At 40.4% G+C, this 26,789-nt stretch overlaps 1 protein-coding gene across 4 annotated transcripts; it reads left to right on the forward strand.

The window, feature by feature from the left end:
• Positions 1–995: 995 nt before the first annotated feature.
• Positions 996–26,180, forward strand: RBM34 (RNA binding motif protein 34). 4 transcript variants are annotated; one of them, XM_077894437.1, is made up of 11 exons: positions 996–1,151; positions 1,239–1,413; positions 2,091–2,215; positions 6,033–6,261; positions 6,940–6,999; positions 11,470–11,513; positions 20,736–20,819; positions 20,977–21,040; positions 22,631–22,670; positions 22,912–23,030; positions 25,837–26,180. In XM_077894437.1, exons 1-11 carry the CDS (start codon positions 1,093–1,095, stop codon positions 26,116–26,118), a joined length of 1,281 nt encoding a protein of 426 aa, XP_077750563.1. In that variant the 5' UTR covers positions 996–1,092; the 3' UTR covers positions 26,119–26,180. The 4 variants fall into 4 exon arrangements, with proteins under 4 accessions (XP_077750563.1, XP_077750565.1, XP_077750564.1 ...); XM_077894439.1 differs by lacking the exon at positions 20,736–20,819; XM_077894438.1 differs by lacking the exon at positions 6,940–6,999.
• Positions 26,181–26,789: the final 609 nt, after the last annotated feature.

Raw genomic sequence — 26,789 nt, forward strand, 5'->3', positions numbered from 1 at the left:
AGACACTTGAATTGCAAATAGGCACAGTTGGGTTTGTCTCATCTTTTGTGAAAGATCACAGTTATGGGAAACCTTTTAAAAAAGAGACTCAAAAACCAGGCCCAAGCAGATGAGTATTATGAGGATTTTTTTTCATTTTTCTGATGCGGTCTATGAAAGGTCACATATATTCTCCGTGACTTCTGTCAGTACGATATTACCATCAAAGTTCTGAATTCAATTATCTAACTATAATATTTACCTTTTACTACATAATCAATTTACCAACATTCAATAGGTACAGCAGCAAATAGAGATGCAGAAATAGGATAATTAAGACACCCATTTAGACATCTAGAGAGAGTACATAACACTAATGCAGCTAGATGAAGGATTGGGGGAAAATCTTGTAAATAGCTGGGAAATTTTCATATGTGAGATGTCTGAGCTGGGCTTTGACGTATGGGCACGATTTTGCAGGCGAAAATGACTAAGGAGGATAATTTTGGGTAAGGGAATAAAAAAGGCTAGAATGTATGGGTTTGGAGGGAGAGGAGTCAGCGAAGTTAGGCTGAGAAAATAGCAAGAGTGCCTAGGATCTGGCAGAAGAGCAAGGGAACAGCGGGTTCGGCCTGAGGCCTCCACTGCTTTAAATTTAATTTTGAAATCGTGTCTAATTTCAGAAAAGTTGCCAGAGCAATGCAAAAAATACCCACGTACGCTGCACACCGATTCGCCAATTGCTAATATTGTGTAACCTACGTCCCTGTAACCTTTCTTGATAATCTTGATAAACCTCCCTCCCTCCCTCCCCGCCAATGATTCAGGGGTTTTCGACCGTGTTTTCCCTCCACTTGGGCTGGTACCCCACACCCAGTCGGGCAGATTCTTAGTTACCCTCCAAGCCTCAAGCACTCTTCTCTCACTTGCAAACCTGAAGAGCTCCCACCTGCTCCAGGCAGCGCAGCCCCGAGCGGCGGCAGGTCTCCCGCTCCCACGCAGCCCAGAGCGGAAGGGGCGTGGTTCCGGGGGCGGAAGTGGCCGAGAGCCGGAAGTGCGGGCGCGGGCGCGGGCGCGGGCTCGGGGGCCGGCTGGTGTGTCTGGAGCCGTGGGATGAGAATGCTGGTGGAAGGGAAGAACAAACGGAAGAAAAAGGGAGGTGCGGAGGAAGGGTGAGTGGCACGAGGCAAGCCTTCGGGAGCTCGGGCGGGCGGAGCGGTGGGACGTGGCATGGCTGACTCTGTGGCGTCCGTGTCCAGAGAACGCCCGGACGACGACGTTCGCGGGACTCTGACCGGAGACTATGTGGTTGGACAAGTCGCCCGCAGCTTGTTCCAGGGCAGGCGTCCCTCCGGAGACAGCGCAGCTCGCCTGGCGTCCCTCTTCAGCTCTTCAGAGCCTCAGCTTCAGCCCGTGTACGTGCCTGTGCCCAGAGTAAGTCACCGGGTGCTCTTCCGACGGGCCCGTTGGATAGGCTTCTAAAACACGCAGCCTGCGCCGCCTGGGTGGCTCTGCGGTCGAGCGTCTGCCTGCCTTTGGCTCAGGTCGTGACCCCGGGGTCTTGGGATCGAGTCCCGCATCAGGCTCCCGGCGGGGAGCCTGCTTCTCCCTCTGCCTGTGTCGCTGCCTCTCCCCGGGTATCGCTCATGAATAAACAGAATCTTTAAAAAACAAACAACAACAACAACAACAAAAACCTAAGCAGTTTACCTCTCAGTGCGTGGTTTCCAGAGTGGGGCGGAGAGAATTTAAGTAACCTTTCACTACTGGACATCCGGTGGGACAGAAAAATTGCTAATTTAGAAAGACTGTTAAATGATTTTATTTTTTTTTTTAATTTTTATTTATTTATGATAGTCACAGAGAGAGAGAGAGAGAGAGAGGCAGAGACATAGGCAGAGGGAGAAGCAGGCTCCATGCACCGGGAGCCCGATGTGGGATTCGATCCCGGGTCTCCAGGATCGCGCCCTGGGCCAAAGGCAGGCACCAAACCGCTGCGCCACCCAGGGATCCCTGTTAAATGATTTTAAAAGGTGAGATCTCAAACATAACTTACGACTTTTATTTTTTTTTTTAATTTATTTTTTTTTTTAACTTACGACTTTTAAAAGGAAACCACCACGAAAAGGAAACGGGATGAGGAGGAAGAAAGTACATCTCAAATTCAGAGACCACTTTTGCAAGAACCTTCAAAATCAGTGAAAGCGAAGAAAAAACTTTCTGATGCAGACAAAAGGTTGGTAGAATTCTCTTAAGTTGATGTTGAGGAAATTAGATGGTAAAGAAATTGAGATTTTGCACCTGCAGTGTTCATCTTTTTTTCTCATTTTGTAGTTCTAATTTTTACAAAAAAAAATTATTACGGAAAATCTCACACGTATTCAAAAGTTGAAAAGGGTGAAGAGAAGAGAACCTCACATACCCAGTGTCAACAGTTATTAATACTTGGCCAGTCTTGTTTCATCCTGACCCCATTCATGACTCCCTCATTAAGTGGAAGCAAATCTGAGATCTGTAATCTAAATGTGTAAATAATTCAGCATGAAGATGAGTTTTGTTTTCTTGAGTTTACTAAGTTGGAGATCAGATTTCTGCCATTAGCTTAAAAAATTTTTCTTTACAGTTGATTTGATCAAGATCCAAATAGCAGTCACATCCAGGTTCCCATGTACCTTTCCTTTAAGCCCCTGAAGTCTCGTTTCTCTATCACTATTGATGATGTTACCTAGTCACAGCTGTTCATTGCTAACAGTTACTCACTACTACTCTTTGACCTCCTACTTAGTGTATTTATGCATATCCTTAATTTCTTTGCTTTTCCCTCAGAGAAAGTTGTTTTCTTCCTTGTCCAAATTAAATCAGTCACCCCTGCTGTGTATACTACAGACCTCTTCTACCTCCTTCTGGATTATGTCCTCAAATATATCCATTTTCTTTTCTTTCCTGTATCTTTCCTCTGTCTGCTATACAAATGTGCTCAAGATTATCATCCTAAAAAGAGAAATCCAACAAAACCAAACCCTACCTATAGTCATGTTTCCATTTGCTACCTTCCTTCCCTTCATAGTCAAGCTTTCAGAAAAATGTGATACTTGTGTGCTCTTCTTTTCTTGATCTGTTTTCTCTTCCATGAACTTGTAGTCTGATTCTTTGCTTGTTGTGTTTCTTTTTCTGTGATCTGAAACAGTGCTCAGTGGAGCCATGCTGACCTAGTTGCCATATTTAATAGACAATAAAGCCTTTGTCTCATGAGTCTTCTCTTGTATTTCTCATGGGTACTTTTTTCTGCAGCTGTTAAGTAGCAATCTCTTCTGATTCTCCTCTTGTTTGTTTCTTCTCAGTGTTACTGTGGGTACCTTTTCTTCTGACTGCTCTGTAAATGTTGATTTTCCTCAGGATTCTGTGTTTGGTCACTGACTTTTTTCTACCATTCATTCTGGGCAACCTCATTTATGCCCATGGCTGCATTGTTCTGTTTTCTCTCCTGAGCTGTGAATCTGTTTACCTGCTAACATCTGCATCTATATTTTCTATATACAATTGACCTTTGAACAATGGAATGTTTAGGGGCATCAACCCCCACACAGTCAAAAATCCACATAGAAGTTTGACTCCCCCAAAACTTAACTACTCATAGCTTCCTGTTGACCAGAAGCCTTACCAGTACCATAAGCAGTACATAAAATACACGTTTATATATTTTATGTTATATATAGTTCTGTTTTTTTTAATTTATTTTTTTTTTTTAATTTTTATTTATGATAGTCACACAGAGAGAGAGAGAGAGAGGCAGAGACACAGGCAGAGGGAGAAGCAGGCTCCATGCACCGGGAGCCCGACGTGGGATTCGATCCCGGGTCTCCAGGATCGCACCCTGGGCCAAAGGCAGGCGCTGAACCACTGCGCCACCCAGGGATCCCTGTTTTTGTAATTTATAATCAATTCCCCAACATATAGTATGTCATTAGTTTCCGATGTAGTGTTCAGTAATTCATCAGTTGCATGTAACATCCAGTGCTCAGAAATATAGGCAGAGGGAGAAGCAGGCTCCATGCAGGGAACCCAACGTGGGACTCGATTCCAGGTCTCCAGGATCACGCCCTGGGCTGAAGGCAGCGCTAAACCGCTGAGCCACTCAGGCTGCCCTCCATGTCCTCATCACCCAATTACCCCATTTCCTCTGGATCCCTTCCAGCAACCCGCAGTTTGTTTCCTGTAGTTAAGTCTTTCATGGTTTGTCTCCTCCTCTCATGACTTCCCATTCAGTTTTTCCCTCCTTTCCTCTATGTTCCTCTGTGCTGTTTCTTATATTCCACATATAAGTGAAAACATGTAATTGTCTTTCTCTGATTGACTTATTTCACTCAGCATAATACTCTCCAGTCTATCTACATCAATGTAAAAGGCAAGTATTCATCCTTTCTGATGGCTCAGTAATATTCTATTGTGTATATTATCTCACATGTTCTTTATCCATTTATCTGTTGATGGACATCTGGGCTCTTTCCACAGTTTGGCTATTGTGGACATTGCTACCATGAACATTGGGGTGCATGTGCCCCTTCAAATCACTACGGTTGTATCTTTGTGGTCAATACCCAGTAGTACAATTGCTGGGTCACAGAGTAGCTCTATTTTTACTTCTTGAGGAACTTCCATCCTGTTTTCCAGAGTGAATGAACCAGCTTACATTCCCACCAATAGTGCAAGAGGGTTCCCCTTTCCACATCTGTGCCAACATTTGCTGTTTCCTGAGTTTAGCCATTCTTACTGGTGTGAAGTGGTATCTCATTGTGGTTTTGATTTGTATTTCCCTGATGCCAAGTGACAAGGAGCATTTTTTTTCATGTGTCTTTAGGCCATGTGTGGGTCTTCTTTGGAGAAATGTCTGTTCATGTCTTCTGCCCATTTCTTGACTGGATTATTTATTTTTTGGGTGTTGAGTTTGAGAAGTTCTTTATAGATCTTACACACTAGCCTTTATTTGATATGTCATTTGAAAATATCTTCTCATTCTGTAGGTTGCTTTTTTAGTATAGTGTTTATTCTTACAATAAAGTAAACTAGAGAAAAAAATGTTACTGAGAAAATCATCAGGAAGAGAAAATACATTTATAGTACTGTACTATATTTATTAGAAAACAGTTCACTTGTAAGTGGAGTTCATACATGTTGCTCAAGAGTCAACTGCACTTTAAGTTCAGAATGCTTCAGACTGAGCTGTTTATCTTCATCAAGCCTGTTCCTCTGCGTGAGTGATACCACCAGCCTTCCAGTTGCCTGAGCCAACAACTTGGGAGTCATCTTACACTCTCTTTTTTTCCCTGCACATCTAATCAGCTGCTGAGTCCTGATGATGCTGATCTCTTTGATCTTTTTCTGCCTTTCCACCCTTCTCTTTCTCTAGTTGGTCTGTTGTCTTCTTAGATAGTATGCTGTTACAACTATCTTCTTATTGATCTCCCTTTTCCACCCTTCACCTCTTCATAATTATCTTCTGCTCTGCTGCCCAAATGATCTTTTTTAGGCAATCTCCAAAGTCCTCAGTGGCTCCTTAGACTCTATGGGATACTGTCTAAGCACATTTTCCTAACAATCATGGTCCTTGACCTGGTTCCTACCTCACCATGTTGTCTTGGTTCCTTTCACTCCTGCTCAGTACTTTATATGCCATAGTGGACAAAAAACTAGACATGAACCCTCAGTGGAACTTATGCTCTAGTGGAAGAGTAATACTGGTCAAAATTTAGGAAAAAAATGGTCACTTTGAGAATGCTGCTTTTTAAATTTACATATATTTATGAATCATGAATTTATATTTAGGGAAGCAAAAGTAGGTAGGAGTTTTTTTGTGAGAGAGAGAGACCATGTGTATGAGGTTGTAGGGGGAGGGTCAGAGGGAGGGGGAAAGAGAGAATCTCAGACTCTACAGTAAGTACAAAGCACAGGTGGAAATATTTTCTAATCCTTGTACTTTGTCAAATACTACACCTGACTTCCAGGACTCATTTCTTCTTTTCTTTTTGCTCTTTATTTTCTTTTGCCTTGTAAAGGAAAAACACTCTAGCAAGTCGTGATTTAGAAGAAGAAATTCATCAAAAACAGGAACAGAAAAGGAATAATTTTCAATCTGGTATTAATGTAGCAGATAAAAAAGTACTTGATGTAGACCACATAGTTTTAAATCAAAGAAAGAAAATTGAAATCAACCAAGAAGAGGAGAAATTAAAGAATGAGAGAACTGTGTTTGTTGGGAATTTGCCTGTCACATGTAATAAGAAGGTAAGTGTATAATCTGCATGTTGTAAAGATTCAGTGTTAATAATTCATAGCTTAGTTTATTCTTCCTTCATTGAATAACTGCATGATTAATAAGTTGTTAACATATTGACTTCATTATAAATGACTAGATTAATTAGATTGATTCCAGTATACACCCATTCCTTTCCATTACCGTAGTCAGTGCCCTAATACAAGCTTTTGCAAATCTTCTTGAAGTATTGCAGTGGCCTCCTATTAGGGTTTTCTTTTTTCTCCTAGCTATTTCTTCTGTTACATGTTACTAGAAAGTAAACCTGAAATAGTGCCTAGTGCATAGTAAGAGGCTCAATGAATGTTTGTTTTATAAATGGATGCATACATCCTAAGTTTCTTCCATTGTGTGGGGTTAAGTCCTACCTTTATAATTTATATGTGATAAAGATTATAAAAGATTGAAAGACAAAAATGTGTACCTTATAGGTAGTAATAACTTGAGTTGTGTTTATATTATATAAACATATATAACTTTCAGCCAAATTTTTTGTCTTTTATCTGAATAGTCAATTATTCCTGAAATATTCTTAAAATAAAACCTGGCAATAAAATATTATCAGTTTTACTTAATTCCTTTTTATAGCACTTATTTGATGTTCTAAAGTAAACTGAAGAATATATATACTTTTTTTTTCTTTTTTTTAGAAGCTGAAATCATTTTTTAGAGAGTATGGACAAATAGATTCTGTACGATTTCGTTCTTTGGTATGTGTTCTCCCCAACTTGAAATTGCAAATCTTAAAATGTATTGCATTTAAGTCAGACTTACTAACATGATGGTATTAGCGAGATGGAGAAGCACAACTTTTTTGAATCAACAGGTTCAAATCTAATTGAAGAGAAGAGATGCTCTTAGTATGTAGTGCTGGCACTTGGATTCTGTTCATATTTAATGAGTTCACATAGTAAAATGATACCATTGTTGGAGGGTGGATGTGTGACTTGTTTGCAGAACATTAAAACATGTTGAATAGCATTTCTAGAATCCTAGGCATTCAATACAGAAAGTTTGTGTGATTACTGCAAACAGTACTTAAATTCAGAGCATAGGAAGCCAAAGTTTCTATTTATTTAATTTTTTTTTCAAGATTGATTTTATTTATTAGAGTGGACATATATGCTCTATACATGAGCTTGGGCGGGGGGTCGGGGGGACAGAGGGAGGGGGAGAGAGAATCCCAAGCCAGCTTCCTGGTGAACACAGAGCCAGATGCAGGGCTTGATCTCATGACCTTGAGGTCATGACCTGAGCCAGAATCAAGAGTCAGACGCTTGGGCAGCCTGGGTGGGTCAGCGGTTTAGCACTGCCTTCGGCTCAGGGCGTGATCCTGGAGACCCAGGGTCGAGTCCTGCGTAGGGCTCCCAGCATGGAGCCTGCTTCTCCCTCTGCCTGTTTCTCTGCCTCTCTGTCTCTCTGTTTCTCATGAATAAATAAATAATATCTTAAAAAAAAAAAAAAAAGTCAGATGCTTAACAGAGTGAGCCACTCGGTCACCCAGGCAGACAAATTTGATTTTTGTTTTTGTTTTTGTTTTGTAAATCAATTTAATATTAAACCTTTATAGAAGGAGATGATATCTGATTTCACCAACTGAACACTCTATAGACGAGTTATAGCCGTGCTTCTTGGAGCGTGAAATAGCATCATTCTTTTTATTCTCATTTATAATTTTTAAGTGTAATTAATGCACATTAGAATAAAAGAAAAGTTTAATCCCTGTTTCTAACTGTTCTTCCTCATGTGACTCTCTAAAATGGGATTTCTCAGCCTTGATATATGGATATTTGGTGCCAGATTATTCTTTGTTATTGGAGGCTGCCCTGTGCATTAGAGGATGTTTAGCAGCATCTTTGACCTCTACCCACTAGATTCTGGTAGCACCCTCCCCACCCAGGCTGTTACTACCCAAAGTTTCTCCAGTCATTGCCAGATGTCCCCAGAGGACAAAACTGCCCTCTTGTCTAAAAGTAGACGATTCTAGGGGGTACAGTCTGTTAAGTGTCCAACTCTCTGGGTTTTGCCTTACGTTGTGATCTCAGGGTCATGAGATCGAGCCCTGATTTGGGCTTCTCGCTTGGACCAGAGTCTGCTTAAGACTCCTTCTCCCTCTGCCCCCACCCCCACACTTGGCACATGTGTTCTTTCTCTTAAAAATAGACATTTCCCAAGGTTTTTGGCAGTCTCCATGATTCTGTCATGGTGTTTGTTTCTCTCTCTTTTCATATATATTTTGTCTGCCTTTTGGAGTCCCATTATCCCTATCAGATCTGTCCCTGACACATCCACTTGGGTATCTTTGGCACCCGGGTTTCAGCATGTCTGTGTCCACCTCCACTCTCCCTGGCCCCATCCCGTGCTGCGTGCTGATATTCTGTGTGAATTAGTGCCACCAAGGCTTCCTTTTCATTGCCTTGGACTCTTTGCCCACTCAGCCTATTTATTGTTGGTATCCCTGCCTATTTTTTAGCTGTGTTTTTTTTTCCCCCCAAGAGTCCTTCCTTTCTTCCTGCGTTGTTCCACCTAACTCCTCATTACCTCTTGCCAGAATAGTTGCAGAGGCTTGTTATGGTTTCTACCCTCAGTCTACTTCTGTTCAGCATACCCACTGTGAACTTAGTTTTCCCAAAAATTCTTAGTGAAACTCAGGATTATTACACACACACACATACACACCTTGGCCTGGTATTACTTTTGAGGAACCTGACCAGATTCTTCCCTGTCCCTGGATTACTGGTCTGTTTGCTGACCCTGCTGTGCACTGTGTAGCACTGTATACTTCATCACGGTCCTTATGATACACTTCTCTAATTACTACATTGTTCATGTGTCCCACCAGACTGAAAGCAGTGATTGCTGGTACTGTTTGTCTTGCTCATCCTTGGGTCACCAGTACCTGCACATTATACACATCAAACCTATATGGAATTGCCTAAACTTCTTACATTTTTCTTTCTGTGAGTGAAATCTGTCCTGGTTCATAGCCTGACACTTGTCATGTTGTGGCCCTGAGGCCATGTGTACCTCCACATGATGAGACTTTTCTGCAGCTCTGAAGCTTCCCTCAATGCTGACCATACACTTGGGTTTTCTCACTCCTGTCCTTTTGCTCAGTTCATTCGTTTTGTTGGGCATCCTTCTTGAAATCTCATTTTGTCTATTAAGATACTGTCTGTATTTTTGTAGACAATGAAAATGTGACTTATTCTGGGGTACCTGGGTGGCTCAGGCAGTTATAAATGTCCGATTCTTGATTTCAGCTCAGGTCATGATCTCAGGATTGTGAGATCAAGCTCAGCAATGGGCTCAGGAGTCCACTTGGGATTCTCTTCTCCCTCTCCATCTGTTCCTCCCCCACCCCCGTGTTTGCATGCAGTGCAGTCTCTCTCAAATAAATGGATCTTTAAAAAAATAATAAAGTTTTAAAAAAGAAAATGTCACTCGAGTTTTTTCTGATACTTTATATCATTAAGTGGTATTTTTTTTCCTCTAAATTGTTTTTGTACCTTATTGCCTTATATTACACTTACTCATTTGTATCTTCAATAATAGGATCTAGATGGTTGCAGGCTCCTATAAGGCACCCAATAAATGTGTGTTGATGACTGTCATTCACCTATTGATAATTCACTTGGGCATTTCTCATGTCTTGCACTGTTATGTTGTATGTTAGCAGTTTGAACAGGACAAACTGAAAATTCCTTAGTTTTGCTATATTTTGGATGACTAAGAAAGATTTTCAGAGATTTAGAATTACTGCCTTAAATTAAATTGACATTCATAGGTGTTCCTGACCTGCGAACTTGCAGGTCTGTTTCTTTTCACCTTTGCCTTCTCAGTATCTTGACCGTATTGGTATATCCTGACAGTCACAGTTGTTGATTTGAATTTCCATCTACTCCATAAAGTTGTCCCTCCCTACCCCATTCACTCTTAAATAGTACTAAAGGAATACTATATATGGGCACCTGGGTGGCTCAGTTGGTTAAGTATCTGCCTTCCACTCAAGTCATGATCTCAAAGTCCAGGGATGGAGCTCTGTGTTGTTCTCCATGCTCAGTGGGAAGTCTGCTTCTCCCTCTTCCTCTGCCCCTCCTGCTTGTGCTCTTTCTCTCTCAAATAAATAAATGAATAAAATCTTTAAATAAATAAATAAATAAATGAATACTATATATGACTGAAACTAAAGTGAGCTTGAATGTAAAGGGGATTCCCTTATTTGCCCAATTAAAGATACCATGGGGTGTTTTTGTTTTTTTGTTTTTGTTTTTGTTTGTTTGTTTTTGCCAGCTGGCATATATCAACTTTTAGACATTTGGTTGAAATAATATTTCTTTTTTTTTGTTTGTTTGTTTGTTTTGTTGTTTATTTTATTTTATTTTATTTTATTTTATTTTATTTTATTTATTTATTTATTTTTTAATTTATTTTTTATTGGTGTTCAATTTACTAACATACAGAATAACCCCCAGTGCCCGTCACCCATTCACTCCCACCCCCCGCCCTCCTCCCCTTCTACCACCCCTAGTTCGTTTCCCAGAGTTAGCAGTCTTTACATTCTGTCTCCCTTTCTGATATTTCCCACACATTTCTTCTCCCTTCCCTTATATTCCCTTTCACTATTATTTATATTCCCCAAATGAATGAGAACATATAATGTTTGTCCTTCTCCTACTGACTTACTTCACTCAGCTGAAATAATATTTCTTTACATTATTTACCAATTTAGTTTGATATCTCAAGTCCTGTAGAATTTACAATAAAATATTAATTTAAGAAATGTTGCCTTTTTCCAAGCTTATTTTATAAAAGTTTTCCTTAATTTTTCATATGCATCTTCAACATCAGTGTCTTCTCATGACCTGAGACCCCTTTGAGTCACCTGACACAGTTCAAGGGCACAGTATGTCTACTTCCATCTAGATGGAAAGTTAATACCTATGAAATCTGAATATGGTCTTACATCATTGGAATATTTTGTTCTAAGCCTCCAGGTCCCATTCATATAACATTAGGATGGTTGTTTCTGATTCAGTATTTCTCTCGAATGTCTTAAATGATCACATCAGAGTAAGATATTTAGAATTCAGTTAATTAAAATACAATTAATTTGAAGTAATATTTCAGATAATGAATTTTCTTTAATACTCTTTTTTTTTTTTCTTTTTTCTTAAAAGATTCCAGCAGAGGGAACTTTGTCCAAAAAGTTGGCAGCAATAAAGTAAGTTTATAATTACAGAAAGGGAGTAGATTTAAACTCTTTTCCATTTTGGTTAAAAGTTGAGATCATGTTTTCATGGATTTTTATATTTGTGTAAGACGTCATACTTGACCATTTTCTTACGTCTGTAATAGCATATAAATTTGTAAGATATTTGTCTTTTAAGCCTTAAAATAAATGGTAGAGTCACAGAAAGTATTATAAAATAACTCACTAGAAAATGTACCATGAAAAATTTCAAGGGCGTTTAATTGAGCATAGTGCTTGGAAGAGAATAAGAAAGTCTTGTGCCCAGATATTCTAGTATAAATCATAAATACCATATTTTATCAGTTCTAAGGCACACGTTTTCCCATATCTTAATAATTTGAAGTCAGGATGCATCTGAAAGTCCGGAATGCCCCATAGTTGTTGTTGGTAGGTTAGGTTTTTCCAGAGTTCCATGTTTGCTTCTGTTGGTCACCTGGGGGTACTGCGAGTCTAATACCACTTCAGGCTCTCTGAGGGTTTGGAAACTAGACTGGTAGTATGGTTTGTGGTTCGTATTTTCAGAGAATTTTCCCCTATCCTATCCACTTGGTGCCAAGGATAAGACATTCAAGTTTCTTTACTCTTCCTTTATTTCTCATTAATCTTAAAAGTTGAAATATAATTGACATATAACATTTAAAATGTTATATGTTAATATAAGGTTGTACAGTTTAAAGTGTAAACCTTTATTTCTCATTTACCTTCAGTTAAGTGCAGCGTTTCCTATTAATCTCTGATCTTGGGTTTTGTTTTTTTTTCTAACTAGCACATGTAATATAGATTTTACAAACGTATATATTTGATATAGATATATTAATAGTTATACAGATAACATCTGAATGTAGGTACAGTTATAATAGATAAAGTAATATACCGTCATGGTACCTAGGTGGCTCATGCCATTCAGCGTCCAACTCTTGGTCTCAGCTCAGCTCTTGTTCAAGCCTCATGTTGGGCTCCATGCTGGACATGAAACCTAAATAGTATTTATATATATAATATTTATTTCCATATATTTTATATATATAACATATATATATAAATAAAAAAATATATAAATATATAAAATAACATACTTTGAAAACATTGCAGTACAGTGGCCAAGACGTGGAAGCATCATAAGTGTCCATCAATAGATGAATGGGGGGAGACACACACACACACGCATGTACATGCAGGAATGCAGCCCGAAAAAAAGGGAAGGAAATCTTTCCATTTTTGACAACATGGACCTTGAAGGCATTAAGCCAAGTAAAGTAAGTCAGTGAATGAAAAACAGCTCAAGGGGCAACTGGGTAGCTCAGTTGAGTGTGTTGGTTTGGGCTACCTGTCATGATCTCAGTTTCGTGGGACTGAGCCCTGTGTTGGGCTCCACATTCAGGAGGGAGTCTGCTTCTCTCCCTCTCCCTGTCCCCCTGCTCGTGTACACTCTCTCTAAAGTTAATAAATCTTTAAAAAAAAGAATTCAAAGACACAGACTTCTCTGTGGTGAAACCCTTCGGTGGTTTCTCTGTGTGAAGAAGGTGAACGAGGTCGAAAGGTACAAACTTCCAGTTACAACTAAATAAGTCATGGAGATGTAATGTACAGTATGGCGACTACAGTAATAATACTGTATTGGTTATTTGAAAGTTGCCAAGAGAGTAGATCTTAAAAGGTCTCATCATAAAGGGGTACGTGAGTGGCTCAGTCGTTAAGTGTCTGCCTTTGGCTCAGGTCATGATCCCAGGGTCTTGGGATCCAGCCCCACACCGGACTCCCTGCTCAGTGAGCGCCTGCTTCTCACTCTGCCTGCTGTTCCCCATGCTTGTGTTCGCTGTCTCTCAAATGAATAAAATCTTTAAAAAAAAAAAAAAGTTCTCATCATAAAAAAATTTGTGACCATGTGCGGTGATGGATGTTAACTAGACTCCTTGTGGTGATCATTTTATAGTATATGCATATACCGAATCATATTGTACAACAGAAATTAATGTTATATGTCAATTATGTTTCAATAAAAAGAAGTCCCTAGTTACCTCAGCCAGTACTGATTGAATAAAGTTTTTAAAAAATTTTCAGGGGATCCCTTGGTGGCTTGGCGGCTTAGCACCTGCCTTTGGTCCAGGGTGTGATTTTGGAGTCCTGGGATCGAGTCCTATGTCGGGCTTCCTGCATGGAGCCTGCTTCTCCCTCTGCTTGTATCTCTGCCTCTCTTTCTCCCTGTGTCTCTCATGAATAAATAAATAAATAAAATATTTTAAAAAAAGATTTCATTTGAAACTGTATAAACTGTATAAACTTTCATTTTATACCTGAAGCTAATGTAATGTGTTGACTATACTCTAAATTTAAAAATATTCTTGGGAATCCTACAATAACAGGATTTTTTAATTAGGTGGTCCCTTTGAGCATTTTGGTGACTTTGTTTCTACATTCATCTCTAATTTAGATTTGTTTGGCAGGCTGAGTTTCTGCCAATTTTTTCCCATACCCATACAATGTCAGGTATATAGTTAACACTTGATAAGTATGTGTTAGTATATGTTACTGACTCCACTAATGTTTGTTGGGTAACCAAACATGTCAGTCCTGCCGTACACAGGGCATTGTCCAGCTGCTGTAAGGAATGGGAAATTTGATAAGACACAGGCCACCTTCTTCAGACCATATAGGCCTATTCCTCTCTGAGGCTGGAAGGGCCCAAGTGTCAACAGAAACCAAGATCTTGATAGGAGTGTACAATAGCCCTAAGTAGTTTTGGTGCCAGAAAAATGGAATTTTCACACTCTGATTGCCATTGGCCTCTGTGACACCTGCTCCCAATTAAAAATTTTTAAAAATTATTTGAACAAATAATGAAACAAATGGTTAAAAATAAAGTATAAAAGTGTATGCAGTGAGTGGCACCTGGGTGGCTCGGCTCGGTTAAGTATCCGACTTTTTTTTTTTTTAATTTATTTATTCATGAGAGATGCAGAGAGAGAGAGGGAGAGGCAGAGACACAGGTAGAGGGAGAAGCAGGCTCCACGCAGGGAGCCTGATGTGGGACCCGATCCTGGGACTCCAGGACCACGCCCTGGGCCGAAGGCAGGCTCTAAACCGCTGAGCCACCCTGGGATCCCCAAGTGTCTGACTTTTGACCTCAGCTCATGTCATGAGTTCAAGCCTGGCGTTGGGCTCTATGCTGTGCATGGACCCTACTTTAAAAAAAAAAAAAAAAAGGAAGGGAGTAAAAAGTTTCTCTCCTAGACTTTTTCCCTTAGCCATTTTCCTGCTCTAGGCAGCTACTGGTTTTACTTTTTTGTATAACCTCCTAGAGACGTTTTATGCACTTACACACTGATACACACACATATATATGTTACTCCCCACACACATAACTTTTGACTTAGTAGTATTAAATGTGCATACTCCTCCACATGTTCCTTTTTTCCCCTTACTATAAACTGGAGATGTTTATCAGTGTAAAAATTATCCCCCTGTTCTTTTTCAGAGCATCTCTGTATTCTGTAAGGTATGCCATAACTTGTGTCAGCAAATTCTCCACTCTTGGACATTGATGTGTTGTGGCAGTCTTGTGGCCATTACAAATAAGGCTGGACTGAATTACCTTGTTTTCATGTAATTTTGTACATGTGAGAATTATCTGTAGGATAAACTTTCTAGTAGTGGAATTGTTTGGTCAAAAATGTATTTGCATTTGTGATTTTGACTGCTATCCTAGAGATGGTAACCGATGTATATTCTCCCACCTTTACAAAATATAGGTTTTTGAGCTTTTCAGTGATAGGTGAAAAATGATACTTGTAATTTGCACTTCTCTTGGAAACAAGCATCTTTTCATATATTCAAGAGTCTTTTGTGCTTATCTGAGTTGTTGACCATCATTTTTCCATTTTTTTGTTGTTGAATAGTTTCTCATAGATATGTGGATGTTAAGGAAATCAGCCTTTAGTAATTTGAGTTAATGAATATTTCTCCTTATTTTTAGCTGCTATTTTGCTTGGAGAATTTTGCCGTGTAAAACTTACTTTGTTTTTTCATATAATCCATTCCTTTGGCTTTGTTTCTACATTATTAAGGCATCACTTACCTTCAATAAACTGCATATATTTAAAATGTACAATTTTATGAATTTAGCGTATGTACGTGCTCATGAAATCATTCCCACAGTCAAGATACTGAATACTAACATCACTCTGTATCATCGCCTTCGCCTCCCCACCCCATCCCCAAGCAGCCACTGACCTGCTCCCTGTCTCTGTTGTTAGCGTGCGTTTTCTAGAAATTTTATGTATATGGACTCATCATGCAGGAGATAACTGTTACCTACTTCTTTTGCTCAGCATGATGATTTTGAGATTCGCTCATGCTGCTGGATGTTCAGTGGCTTGTTCTTTCTTTCTTTTTTTTTTTTTCTTATTGCCCAGTAGTATTCCATTGTGTGGCTGTACCAAAATGTGTTCATCATTCACCAGTTTGATGAATATTTAGGTTATTTAGGATTGGGGCTATCATGAATTACAGGTTCTAAAAACATTGGTATACAAATTATTTTTCTTGCTAAAGTATCTGGAGGTGTGGGATTGCTGGGTCTTGTGGGTATGTCAGTTTTCTAAAAGCTGCCAGATAATTTCCAAAGTGGTTGTAGCATTTTACATCCCACCAGTTGTGTGAGAACTCCAGTTGTGTCACATCCTCACCAGCACTTGTCAGTCATTTAATTTTTAGCCATTCAGAAGGTTTGTCATGTGGTTTCAATTTCTGTTTTGCTGATGACTAAGGATATCAATTATCTTTTCATGTGCTTATTGGCAGTTTGTATCTATTTGAAGAAGTGTCATTTGAAAAATTTTGCCCGTTTTCTGGTGGCTTGTCATTTTATTTTATTTTATTTTATTTTATTTTATTTTATTTTATTTTATTTTATTTATTTATTTTTTAATTTTTATTTTAATTTTTATTTTTTTAGAATGGGGAAGGGGCAGAGGGAGACAGAATCTTAAGCAGGCTCCATGTGTGGAGCCCAACATGGGGCTTGATCCCATGACCCTGAGAGCATGATCTGAACAGAAATCAAGAGTTGGATGCTAAACTGACTGAGCCACCCAGGGGCCCCAGCTTAGTATTGAGTTGTATGGAGTTCTCTATTTTGAATGTAAGACCTTTTTCTGTTGTACATGCTTTGGATATTTTGCCCCAGTCTGTGGCTAACTTACTTAAGGGTGTCTTTTTTTGTTGTTTTTGTTAAGATTTTATTCATGAGAAGGGCAGAGACACAGGCAGAGGAAGAAGCAGGCTTCTGCGAGGAGCCTAATGTGGGACTCAATCCCAGGATCCTGGGACCATGACCTGAGCCAAAGGCAGATGCTCAACCACTGAGCCAACCAAGTGTCCCAGGGGTGTCTTTTAAAGAGCAGAAGTTTCAAATCTTATTGCAAATCCAGTGTAGAGAGTGCTGTTTTCTAGTGGTCTGGTCAGGTGGCTGTGGGGTTCACTGATGTCCTGGCTCGGCTGCAGATGCTGGCAGGCCCCATCTGTCCCTGTGTCAGTGTGTCCGGGGGTCTTCCCTCTCATAGCAGCCATGCTCTGCCTGATGCCTTTGGTGGGTCTTGTGCTGGAGACCATTTCCCACTCCTCACTGTGACAGGAGGCCTCCATTCTTCCAGCCTCAAGGGTATATCTCCTGTGCCCTAGAGGTGACAGGGTTTGTTGCCTCTGCCCTAGCAGCTTAGCCCTCTCTGTAGGGAGAAGAATCCTGGTGGGGCTTTGTGCCCTTTGCACACTAGCCTTGGCCCTTCTCTTCTCCAGCCACACGCTCCATGGGTGCTTTTGGGCTCCCGCCCGCTCTCAGTCATTCCCCAGGGACATTGGCAGAGCCCACTCATGGGCATGCACCACTGTGTTGGCGGCCTCCAGAGATGCCATTTCAGGACCAGCCCACACTCAGCTTTAGCAGTTTATTAAATATTAGCTAAAATCAGTCCAACTCGCTTGTCTGGCACCGGTCCTGTGAACCAGAGCTGCTTCCTGTCTCTTGAGGTGGACCGATCTTTGCTTAGGGTTCAGGCTGCTGGGTTTCACTTTGTCTTCAGCTCTGGTGGCTTACAATGTTATAGGCTATGTGGCTTCTTATTGTTTAGGGTGAGAGTGATGCTATTCTTGGCTTTGTACCTTCTAGATGTCATTAGTGTTTTTAAATCATCTATCAAGGGACACCTGGGTGGCTGAGCAGTTGAGCATCTGCCTCTGGTTCAGGTTGTGAACCTCTCTATGTCTATCATGAATAAAATAAATAAAACATAAATAAAAATAAATAAAATATTTTTTAAAAGATTTTATTTATTTATTCATGAAGAGAGACAGAGAGGCAGAGATGCAGGCAGAGGGAGAAGCAGGCTCCATGCAGGGAGCCTGACGTGGGACTCGATCCCGGGACCCCAGGATCACGTCCTGGGCCAAAGGCAGGTGCTAAACTGCTGAGCCACCCAGGGATCCCCAAATAAATAAAATCTTTAAAAAAAAAAAACTTATCAAGCCTGATACAAAACATGTTCTTGCCACATCTAAGGGAGCAGAACTGCATTCTTGCCTTCCTATTCCCTGTGCCAAGGATCCTTTCTCCTCAAGTAACAGTACAGTTAAGAGTTTTTAAAGTCACTTTCCATTTAGGTTGTCTTGGGATTAGGCCTAGTCCATTTGGGCTGCCATAACAAAATACCACAGACTGGATGGCTTTTTATAAACAATAGAAATTTCTTTCTCACAGTTTCAGAGGCTGGGAAGTCAGAGATTAGGGTCCCAGCGTGGTTGCATTCTGGTGAGGGTCGGCTTCCTGATTCATAGCCAGTGCCTTCTCACTGTGTCCTCACATTTTATATTGTGAGATAAGATTTAAAAAGGGACTAGGAGCTCTGTGGGGTACTTTTTTTAAGAGCACTAGCCCCATTCATGAGGATCTCACCCTATGACTTTAGCAATGCCCAAAGGCCTCACCTTCTATTACCATCACATTGGGCATTAAATGGATTTCAGTATATGAATTTGGAGAGGATGAAAACATGACAACACCAGGATTGCTGTAGGACATACTAATTAGGATGTTGTCAGCAAATGTGTGTTGCACAGACTGAGTAGGGTCCCTGGAGTCACATAGGTGTGTTTTAAGTCCTAGGCTTGCCACTTCTTGCCTTGTGATCATGGCACTTCTCTGAGTCTCAGCTTTCTTATCCATAAAATCAGAAAAGTAACACCCATGTCAGAGATGTGAGATTAAATGAAATACATAAAATGTCTAACCAGTACCTGATATTATATTAGGCATTCAGTAAATCATAGCTAGTTTTATCAATATAAAATTGTCACATAGTGTTGTATATTATTACAGAGTGCCATGAATAATGCTCTGGTGTTTCCTAGTATCTTTCTTGATGCTACTCATTCGTTTATTAGCGTTTTTGTTACTTCAAAAACAATAGGTTCGTGTCTTCAGAGAAGAATCTCTGGTCATTAGTAGGTCCTTTTTGCTGATTGGTCACATCTAAATTACATGACCATTTTTGGAAACCTAGTGAAATAGTGGGTGTAGGCATTGAGCAGCAATAACTGCAGTTACTAAGAGTGAAAACTAGTCATGACATGTTTCCCGTTGAAAGAACACAGCACTACCTCTAGTCCTGACAAAAGGGTGCAGTCTGAGTCTGATCATACCTCTGGATCTGGCTGCCAATTTGCCAAGAAATCGCAAGGACAGAGGTACACATTGAATTATATTGTTAGCTTGCATTCAACAAAATCCAGGCTTTGGAAATTTCACTAGGTTGAACAGTGAGGTAAAGAGAGAGAGGGACGCCTGTGTGGCTCAGTTGTTGAGCGTCTGCCTTTGGCTCGGGGAGTGATTCTAGGATCGAGTCCTGTGTTGGGCTCTCTGCATGGAGCCTGTTTCTCCCTCTGCCTGTGTCTCTGCCTCTCTTTCTATGTCTCTTAGGAATGAATGGATGAATGGATGAATGAATGAATGAATGAATGAATGAATGAATGAATAAATAAATAAATAAATAAAATCTTTATTAAAAAAAGAGAGAGAAAAGTGGAATCCTTGCAGGGGCACCTGGATGGCTCAGTCTGTTAAGTGTCTGACTTCGGCTCAGATTGAGATCTTGGGGTCCTGGGATCGAGCCCCGTCGGGTTTCCTGCTTAGTGGGGAGTCTGCCTGTGCCTCTTCCTCTGACCTTCTCCCAACTCGTGTGCTCTCTCTGCCAAGAGAGAATAAAGTCTTAGAAAACAAAAGGAGATGGGGGGGAATCCTACAGACTAAACCAGACTCAAAAGACTTCCAGAGTCCCCAAATGGACAAGACCAAAGTATAATCAAAGAGTACACACTTGAGTAACAAAATCACGTAGACATGCAAGGAGGTGGTTTCTGTAAAAGTGGGGGGGAGGGGTTACCTTTGGAGGAGGGGAGGCACAGAGAGAGGCTTTGGGGTGGACAATGGCTGCAAGGGTATTGATCTTTGATATTTCTCTAAGCTATACACATTTGTGTAGTTTTTATTTTACAGTAAGACGAATCAAGTTGGCAGTCACACCTACTTATATGTGTGTTAAGTACAGAGCTGCAGCTAAGATGATCATTTCTAGCCTTGTAGCATTGCATGGGTGGCCTTGCTTGCTCTCTTGTAGTGATGACTAATAAGGAGGCACAGGTTACATGTTTTGTCCAATAGCTGTATAAGTCGTGTGTGATTTTTTGAGTTGTTATTAAGTAGTTATTAAAAGAGATGAAACTGGGACACCTGGGTGGCTCAGCGGTTGAGTACCTGCCTTTGGCCCAGGATGTGATCCTGGAGACCCGGGATCAAAGTCCTGTATCGGGCTTCCTGCATGGAGCCTGCTTCTCCCTCTGACTGTGTCTCTCCCTCTCTCTCTCTCTCTGTCTCTCAGAACGAATAAATAAAATCTTTAAAAAAAGAGAAAGAGAGAGTGAGGTGAAACTTCCCCCCAGGAATTCTTGTCATAGGTGTTGATTGAAAGTGAGAAGGAAATAAGCTGTATTTTTTTAGTGACTTTGAGATTAATAGCTTTTATATTGTCTTTTCTTGTTGTATAGACGTAAAATTCATCCTGATCAGAAATATATTAATGCTTATGTATTTTTTTAGTGACTTTGAGATTAATAGCTTTTATATTGTCTTTTCTTGTTGTATAGACGTAAAATTCATCCTGATCAGAAATATATTAATGCTTATGTTGTGTTTAAGGATGAGAGCTCTGCTACAAAAGCCTTGAAAAGGTAATTTTATCTCTTTGAGATTTGAACAGAATGATTGTATTTAAGTGATTGTGTGAGTACATGTGTTATTCTTTGGTTTGACTTTAGAGTGAATATTACAGTTAATATTCGGTGCTTATTTTTAACAGCCATTTTCCCCTTCGTATTTATAATACAGAAACGGTGCCCAAATTGCAGATGGATTTCGTATTAGAGTTGATCTTGCATCTGAGACTTCATCTGTAAGTAGTACTTGAGTTGTGTAAAGAACTTAACTAGAGTCTCATAAAATGAAACGTTTTCTTCTGAGGTTTTGCTAGGAGAGGAATGGAATCAGCAGTGAGCGTGAGGAAGCTGAGAAGGAAACATTTTTGCCCTTTGTGGTATAGTGTTGGTGCCCAGAGTGGCACAAGGACCTCAGTCAACAGCTTCCAGCCACCACTCCTAGATCAAGCAATTAGAGAGAGTTACCCTGGAAGGGATATTGGAGATCACTGGGGCTGACATGTTCTTTCACATACTGAGATTGAGAAAGGTAAACTGCTCCTTAAACAGTTTTTGAGTCCCTACTCTATGTCAGGCATGCAGTGCTGAGATACAGTCTCACTTCTCTAGAGGTTCACAGTATAAAGGTGAAGACAAAACAGACAGGCTGATTGTGGCTCTATTTTATGATAAGTAAGTACACCAGATGCTTTGGCAGCTTAGGATAGGGACACTTGAGGTGCCAGCAAGAAGGGACAAAGGAGGGCTTCCAGGAGAACAGGTGCTCTGTCAAACTTGAAAGATGAGTCCGTGTTATCTAGGCCCAAGAAATTTTAAATAGTATATGTAGTGGAGGCCAAAATTTAATTGGCTTCGGACCGGCAAGAGCTTGATACCGGCAGGATGAATCAAGCTTGATACCGGCAAGAGTGTGAGGAGGAACAGCAGTTAAGAGTTGCTGTTGAAGAACTAGGAAGAGGCCAAATCACGAAGAGTGGCCTGCCGTGTTGAGGAGTCTGGATTTTATCCAGGAGCAGTCCCACAGGTTTAAATGCAGGAGCAACCTGCCCAGATTTGCAGTTTATAAGATATCTCACAGTGAGCAAAGGCTACGTTGTAAGGGCTCACCACAGGAACAGAGGGTGCATTACCATGGCTAAGAAATGACCTCTCTGGCTTTGACCATTGACCCATCCTGAGGGCCAAATCCATCTGCTGCTTGTGTTATTTAAGTAAAGTCTTAATAGCACACAACCATATACATTAGGTTACATGTTAATGGCGGGGGTGGATGGCAGGGGTGGTGGGGTAGTTACAACAGAGACCACACGGCTGGCCAAGCCTGGCATACCTGCTGTCTGGCCCGGTACAGAGACAGTTTCTAATCTAGCATGCCCTTTTTGAGCATGGCCATGTGTTCGTGTTAGCTGTGATAAAAAAAAAAAAATAACTACTTCCTCTTATGCTCACTCACTTTGAGCGGGAAGAAGGAAGAAACAATCAAATAGAGGACTGGTATGAGTTCAATCAGGAGGTGGAGGGGGCGGCTAGGTGGCTCAGTTGGTTAAGCCTCTGCCTTTGGCTCAGGTCATGATCTCAGGGTCCTGGGATCGAGCCCTTTGTCGGGCTCCCTGCTCAGCAGAGAGCCTGCTTCTCCCTCTTCCCCCTTGTGCTCACTCTCTTTCTTTCTCTCTCACTGTCTCTCAAATGAATAAATAAAATCTTAAAAAAAAAAAAAATAAATCAGGAAATGGAGACCTGTCAGATATGTGGGGCGAGAGAAAGAGTGCATTTTAGGATGGCTTCCATTTGCTGCTCTAGTTATTTTTATTCTCTTTATGTTTCAGAGGGACAAGAGATCAGTGTTTGTGGGAAATCTCCCGTACAGTAAGTTCATTTAAACCAATAAAGCACCTGTTTATCATTAAAATAACAGGAAAATAATAACTAAATAATAACGATGTTTTGCTTTAAGACTAACTTAAAAAAGTATGGAATATAATGTGACTAATTTTCATGGGGCTCACTATATTAGCTGTATTATGTTAACTTGCTACATTATTAAACATCTCCAACTTTCTAAGGCAATCCTGTTCTTACTTATATTTCTGACTGAATTTCTTTTTAGAAGTTGAAGAATCTGCGGTTGAGGAACACTTTTTGGATTGTGGGAGTATCGTGGCAGTAAGGATTGTGAGAGACCGAGTTACTGGAGTTGGCAGAGGATTCGGTTACGTACTCTTTGAGGTATGGGAGACTAGTGATTGTCACTGTTCTCTGAAATGCACTGGACAGGCTGTCACTGCTCTTTCATCATTCAGACACAACTCACTGTCACCTTCAGATTACATCTTCAGAAACCTAAACTCAGAACCTGCCATGATAGACTATCGTTCCTGTCATTATACCTCACCAAAAGTCATTCCAGTTCACTCTTTCTCCATATTAATGTTAGTAAATAATATTTTAGGTACTGAATATGTAAGGTATTAAATCTCGGAATTTCTACCTTCCATGAAGTGGAAAAAGATTGAAATCCATCATGATCTAAGTGACATTTCAACACGTGGTATTTACAACCAACTTCCCTAGGAAACCTTCCCTGGTTGGGTTTTAATTCAGTTGGGTACAGGTTGTGGCTGGCTCCAGTGGAGGTCTCGTGGCAAGAAGCTGCTAGATAAGAGATTTGGAGGGGATCACATAGACTAGTAAGGAGGAACCTTTACATGGGAATCTTAAGATTGGCAGCTATGCTAGTCACCTACGTGGCTGTCCTGTGCCCAAGAGAGACAACTTTTCTAAGATGATTGGTTGATTGATTGATTCATTCATTCATGAGATACACAGAGAGAGTGAGAGATAGGCAGAGACAGAGGCAGAAGGAGAAGGAGAAGCAGGCTCCATGCAGGGAACCTGATGCGGGACTCTACTGCAGGATCGAGTCCTGAGCCAAAGGCAGACGCTCAACCACTGAGCCACATAGGCATCCCCTAGACAACTTTGTATGAGGACAGGAATAAAGACAGCATCAAGTTTCTAGGGCTCTTTTTATCCAGGGTGCTTAACTTTTAGCCAAAAGGCAGGCTTTCTCCTCTCGTGAGTTAGCCAGAGGCTAGAAGATTGCAACTTGAACAATTAGCATGAAAGTGTTCCAGTGAGACCATATTCCTTGAAAAGCCCTTGAAATGAGAGTAAAGGGGACGCCTGGGTGCCTCAGCAATGGATCCTCTGCCTTCAGCCCAGTAGGCTCAGAGCATGATCCCAGCCCGGGTCCCACATCGGGCTCCCTGTGAGGGGCCTGCTTCTCCCTCTATCTGTGTCTCTGTTTCTCTCTGTGTCTCTCATAAATAAATAAATAAAAGTCTTAAAAAAAAAGGGGGGGGGGTCCCTGGGTGGCGCAGCGGTTTGGTGCCTGCCTTTGGCCCAGGGCGTGATCCTGGAGACCCGGGATCGAGTCCCACATCGGGCTCCCAGTGCATGGAGCCTGCTTCTCCCTCTGCCTGTGTCTCTGCCTCTCTCTCTCTCTCTCTCTCTCTCTATCATAAATAAATAAAAATTAAAAAAAAAAAAAAAGAAATGAGAGTAAAAGATGAGAAGTGAAAGGACTCCCCAAGTTTGCGCTGAGTCTCAGTCCAGATGAAAAGAAGACATACCTCATGTTGGGCACCAAATGACGTAGTTTTTGGAGTGTTGGTGTTGGAGTCCAGAGCTGAAGGCCAAGGAAGAATTGTTGAGCTGTCTTTGATTCAAAAAGGTGATTTTACTAAAAGCACGGGGACAGGACCCATGGACAGAAAGGGCTGCATTTTAAGTGTGAGGGGTGACTTGATTTTATACTTGGGACTTAGGGGAGCTAAGGACAAAGGGAGGTTTCCAAAAGGACTTTAATATGCTAAAGAAGACTCGGATACTGGAGGCCTGGCTATTGTCAAGCTAAGGGAGTTTGTTTTTCCCTCTGGTAGGCATTAAAAATTAAAAGAGTTGAGAATTCCCTGGAGGAACATTATACTCTGCCTATTTCAAGTATTTGTCAATGGGCCACAGATTATAAACTATTTTAATTTTATTTACATTCCCTTTTTCCTCTGTTTCCCACATCCTTGTGGAGGGGAGGGTGATGTTAAGGCTCCAGGAAATTGAGTCTGTGGGTCTCTGGGTGTTAGGCAATTGATAAGAATGCTTTTTCCTCCTAAATCACTAAGACGTTTGTAAACTGATGGACACTCATACTTACAGGACTGTCATCCCTATCAGTTAACCATTTGTTTTTCCCTTCCCTTAGTTTAAGGGCACCCAAGGAATGCCTGAGGAATGTCACACATATTCCACCTGGGAATCCGCTTGTGCTTTGTCCTCAGCTAGCTTTCTGCTCTGTCATGAAAGAGACGTAAAAAAAAAAAAAAAAAAAAAAGAAAGAGACGTGACCATGTTTAATACTCTTGCTATGTTTTATTATGAGGTAGCTTTTGAGAAAGGTTGTCACAGCCTTTTGTTTCCATCATTACTGCATTGGAGTTACCTCACTTTCTCTTCTGTCTACTATTGCTTGATAAGTTTGTAAGGTCCTTTAACAAATATGAATATTCAGGATTGTTAGCATTTAGTGGTTCTATATTACACTAGAAAAGTAATAGAACTTGGAATATAAACAAAATCCTGCAAGGCATCTAGTTCAGCGTCTCAGACTTCCCTTCTCTCAAGTCAACTAACACAAGAGGAGGTTCATTGATTTAGAAGATTGCACATGACTAATCTTGGCTGAAACTCCCGTTTTACAATGAGAAAAATGAAGCCTGTCGAATTGTGATTTACCTGACTGTGACAAGGCAGCTGAGTGCTTCCTGGGGGAAAACTCATGAGGAGCATGGTGAACACGACACTTCAAGGACAGTTGTTGAAACCCATGGGATCGAATCTCTTGGATATGGAAATGGGAGGGGTTTCTGTCTGTCAGCAAGCTTAAAAATTGTTCTAATCCATTCAAGTCAGAATTTTACTAGTTTCTTGGCAGAGGATTTTCTGGTAGAAATTAATATATTGATTTTTATTGCAGAATACAGATGCTGTTCATCTTGCTCTGAAATTAAATAATTCTGAACTGATGGGAAGAAAACTGAGAGTCATGCGTTCTGTTAATAAAGAAAAATTAAAACCAAATTCAAATCCCAGTTTGAAGAATGTTGGTAAACCTAAGGAGGGACTTAATTCCGCTTCAAAAAATGTAGGACTGTGTAAAAATTTGTTTATTGGAGAAAAAGCTGTTCTCATTAAGAAGAAGAGGAAGAAAGGACAAAAGAAAAGTGGACACACTAAGAAACAGAAAAAACAGAAGTAACCACCTGAAGATTATTTAGTTCCTGCTGAGTACTGGTAATAAAAGTGTGGTAAACCCATGAATTGAGTTTCAGTTTTTTATGGATGGTGCGTGTGAAACGTGGAAACCTTTTCATTCTATTCACATTGTAATAACATCTTTGAAGCCTTTGTTTTAGGATGTAGGCAGATTAGTCACCATGATTATTATGTGTTTCTGCTGATGGTATAAGGGATGATTTTAGACTTAGGGTAAACACTTAGAATTTTAGTGGTTATGTATTAGTGTAAGTTAGAAATATGTAATTAACACTTCAGATGGTTATTTCAAGAATTGAGATGAGAATAAAGTGAGTAAATTAAAAAATACACACACACTTTAATACTAGCTGACCTAGACAGAGTTGGAATACTGATCTAATACAAACCCCAGTCCCTAAGAAGAAAGGGTTTTAAGGGCTGTTATATAATAGCCACTCGTTCTTCATCCTTTCTCTTGAACTTGTGAAAAGGGGAGTTCTGGGTTTCTATTTTATTTCATCAACCTAGTAGTAATAAACCCAAGGATTTTATATGACTTGTTGCTTTGATTTCTTAACCAGTAATTAAACTTGTTATTGAAGTCCTTGGGAAACTGTCTTGTCAAGCAGATTTCAACTTTTATTTCTGTTTTTTAATTTGAACAAATATTCT

This window comes from Canis aureus, chromosome 4 (assembly GCF_053574225.1).
Source record: "Canis aureus isolate CA01 chromosome 4, VMU_Caureus_v.1.0, whole genome shotgun sequence".
NCBI lineage: Eukaryota > Metazoa > Chordata > Mammalia > Carnivora > Canidae > Canis > Canis aureus.

Coding starts and splice junctions, on each gene's coding strand:
- RBM34 (XM_077894437.1), top strand. CDS start 1,093: ATGAGAATGCTGGTGGAAGGGAAGAACAAACGGAAGAAAAAGGGAGGT. Junction 11,514..20,735: donor AAAAAGTTGGCAGCAATAAA/GTAAGTTTATAA, acceptor CTTGTTGTATAG/ACGTAAAATTCATCCTGATC. Junction 23,031..25,836: donor TCGGTTACGTACTCTTTGAG/GTATGGGAGACT, acceptor TTTTTATTGCAG/AATACAGATGCTGTTCATCT.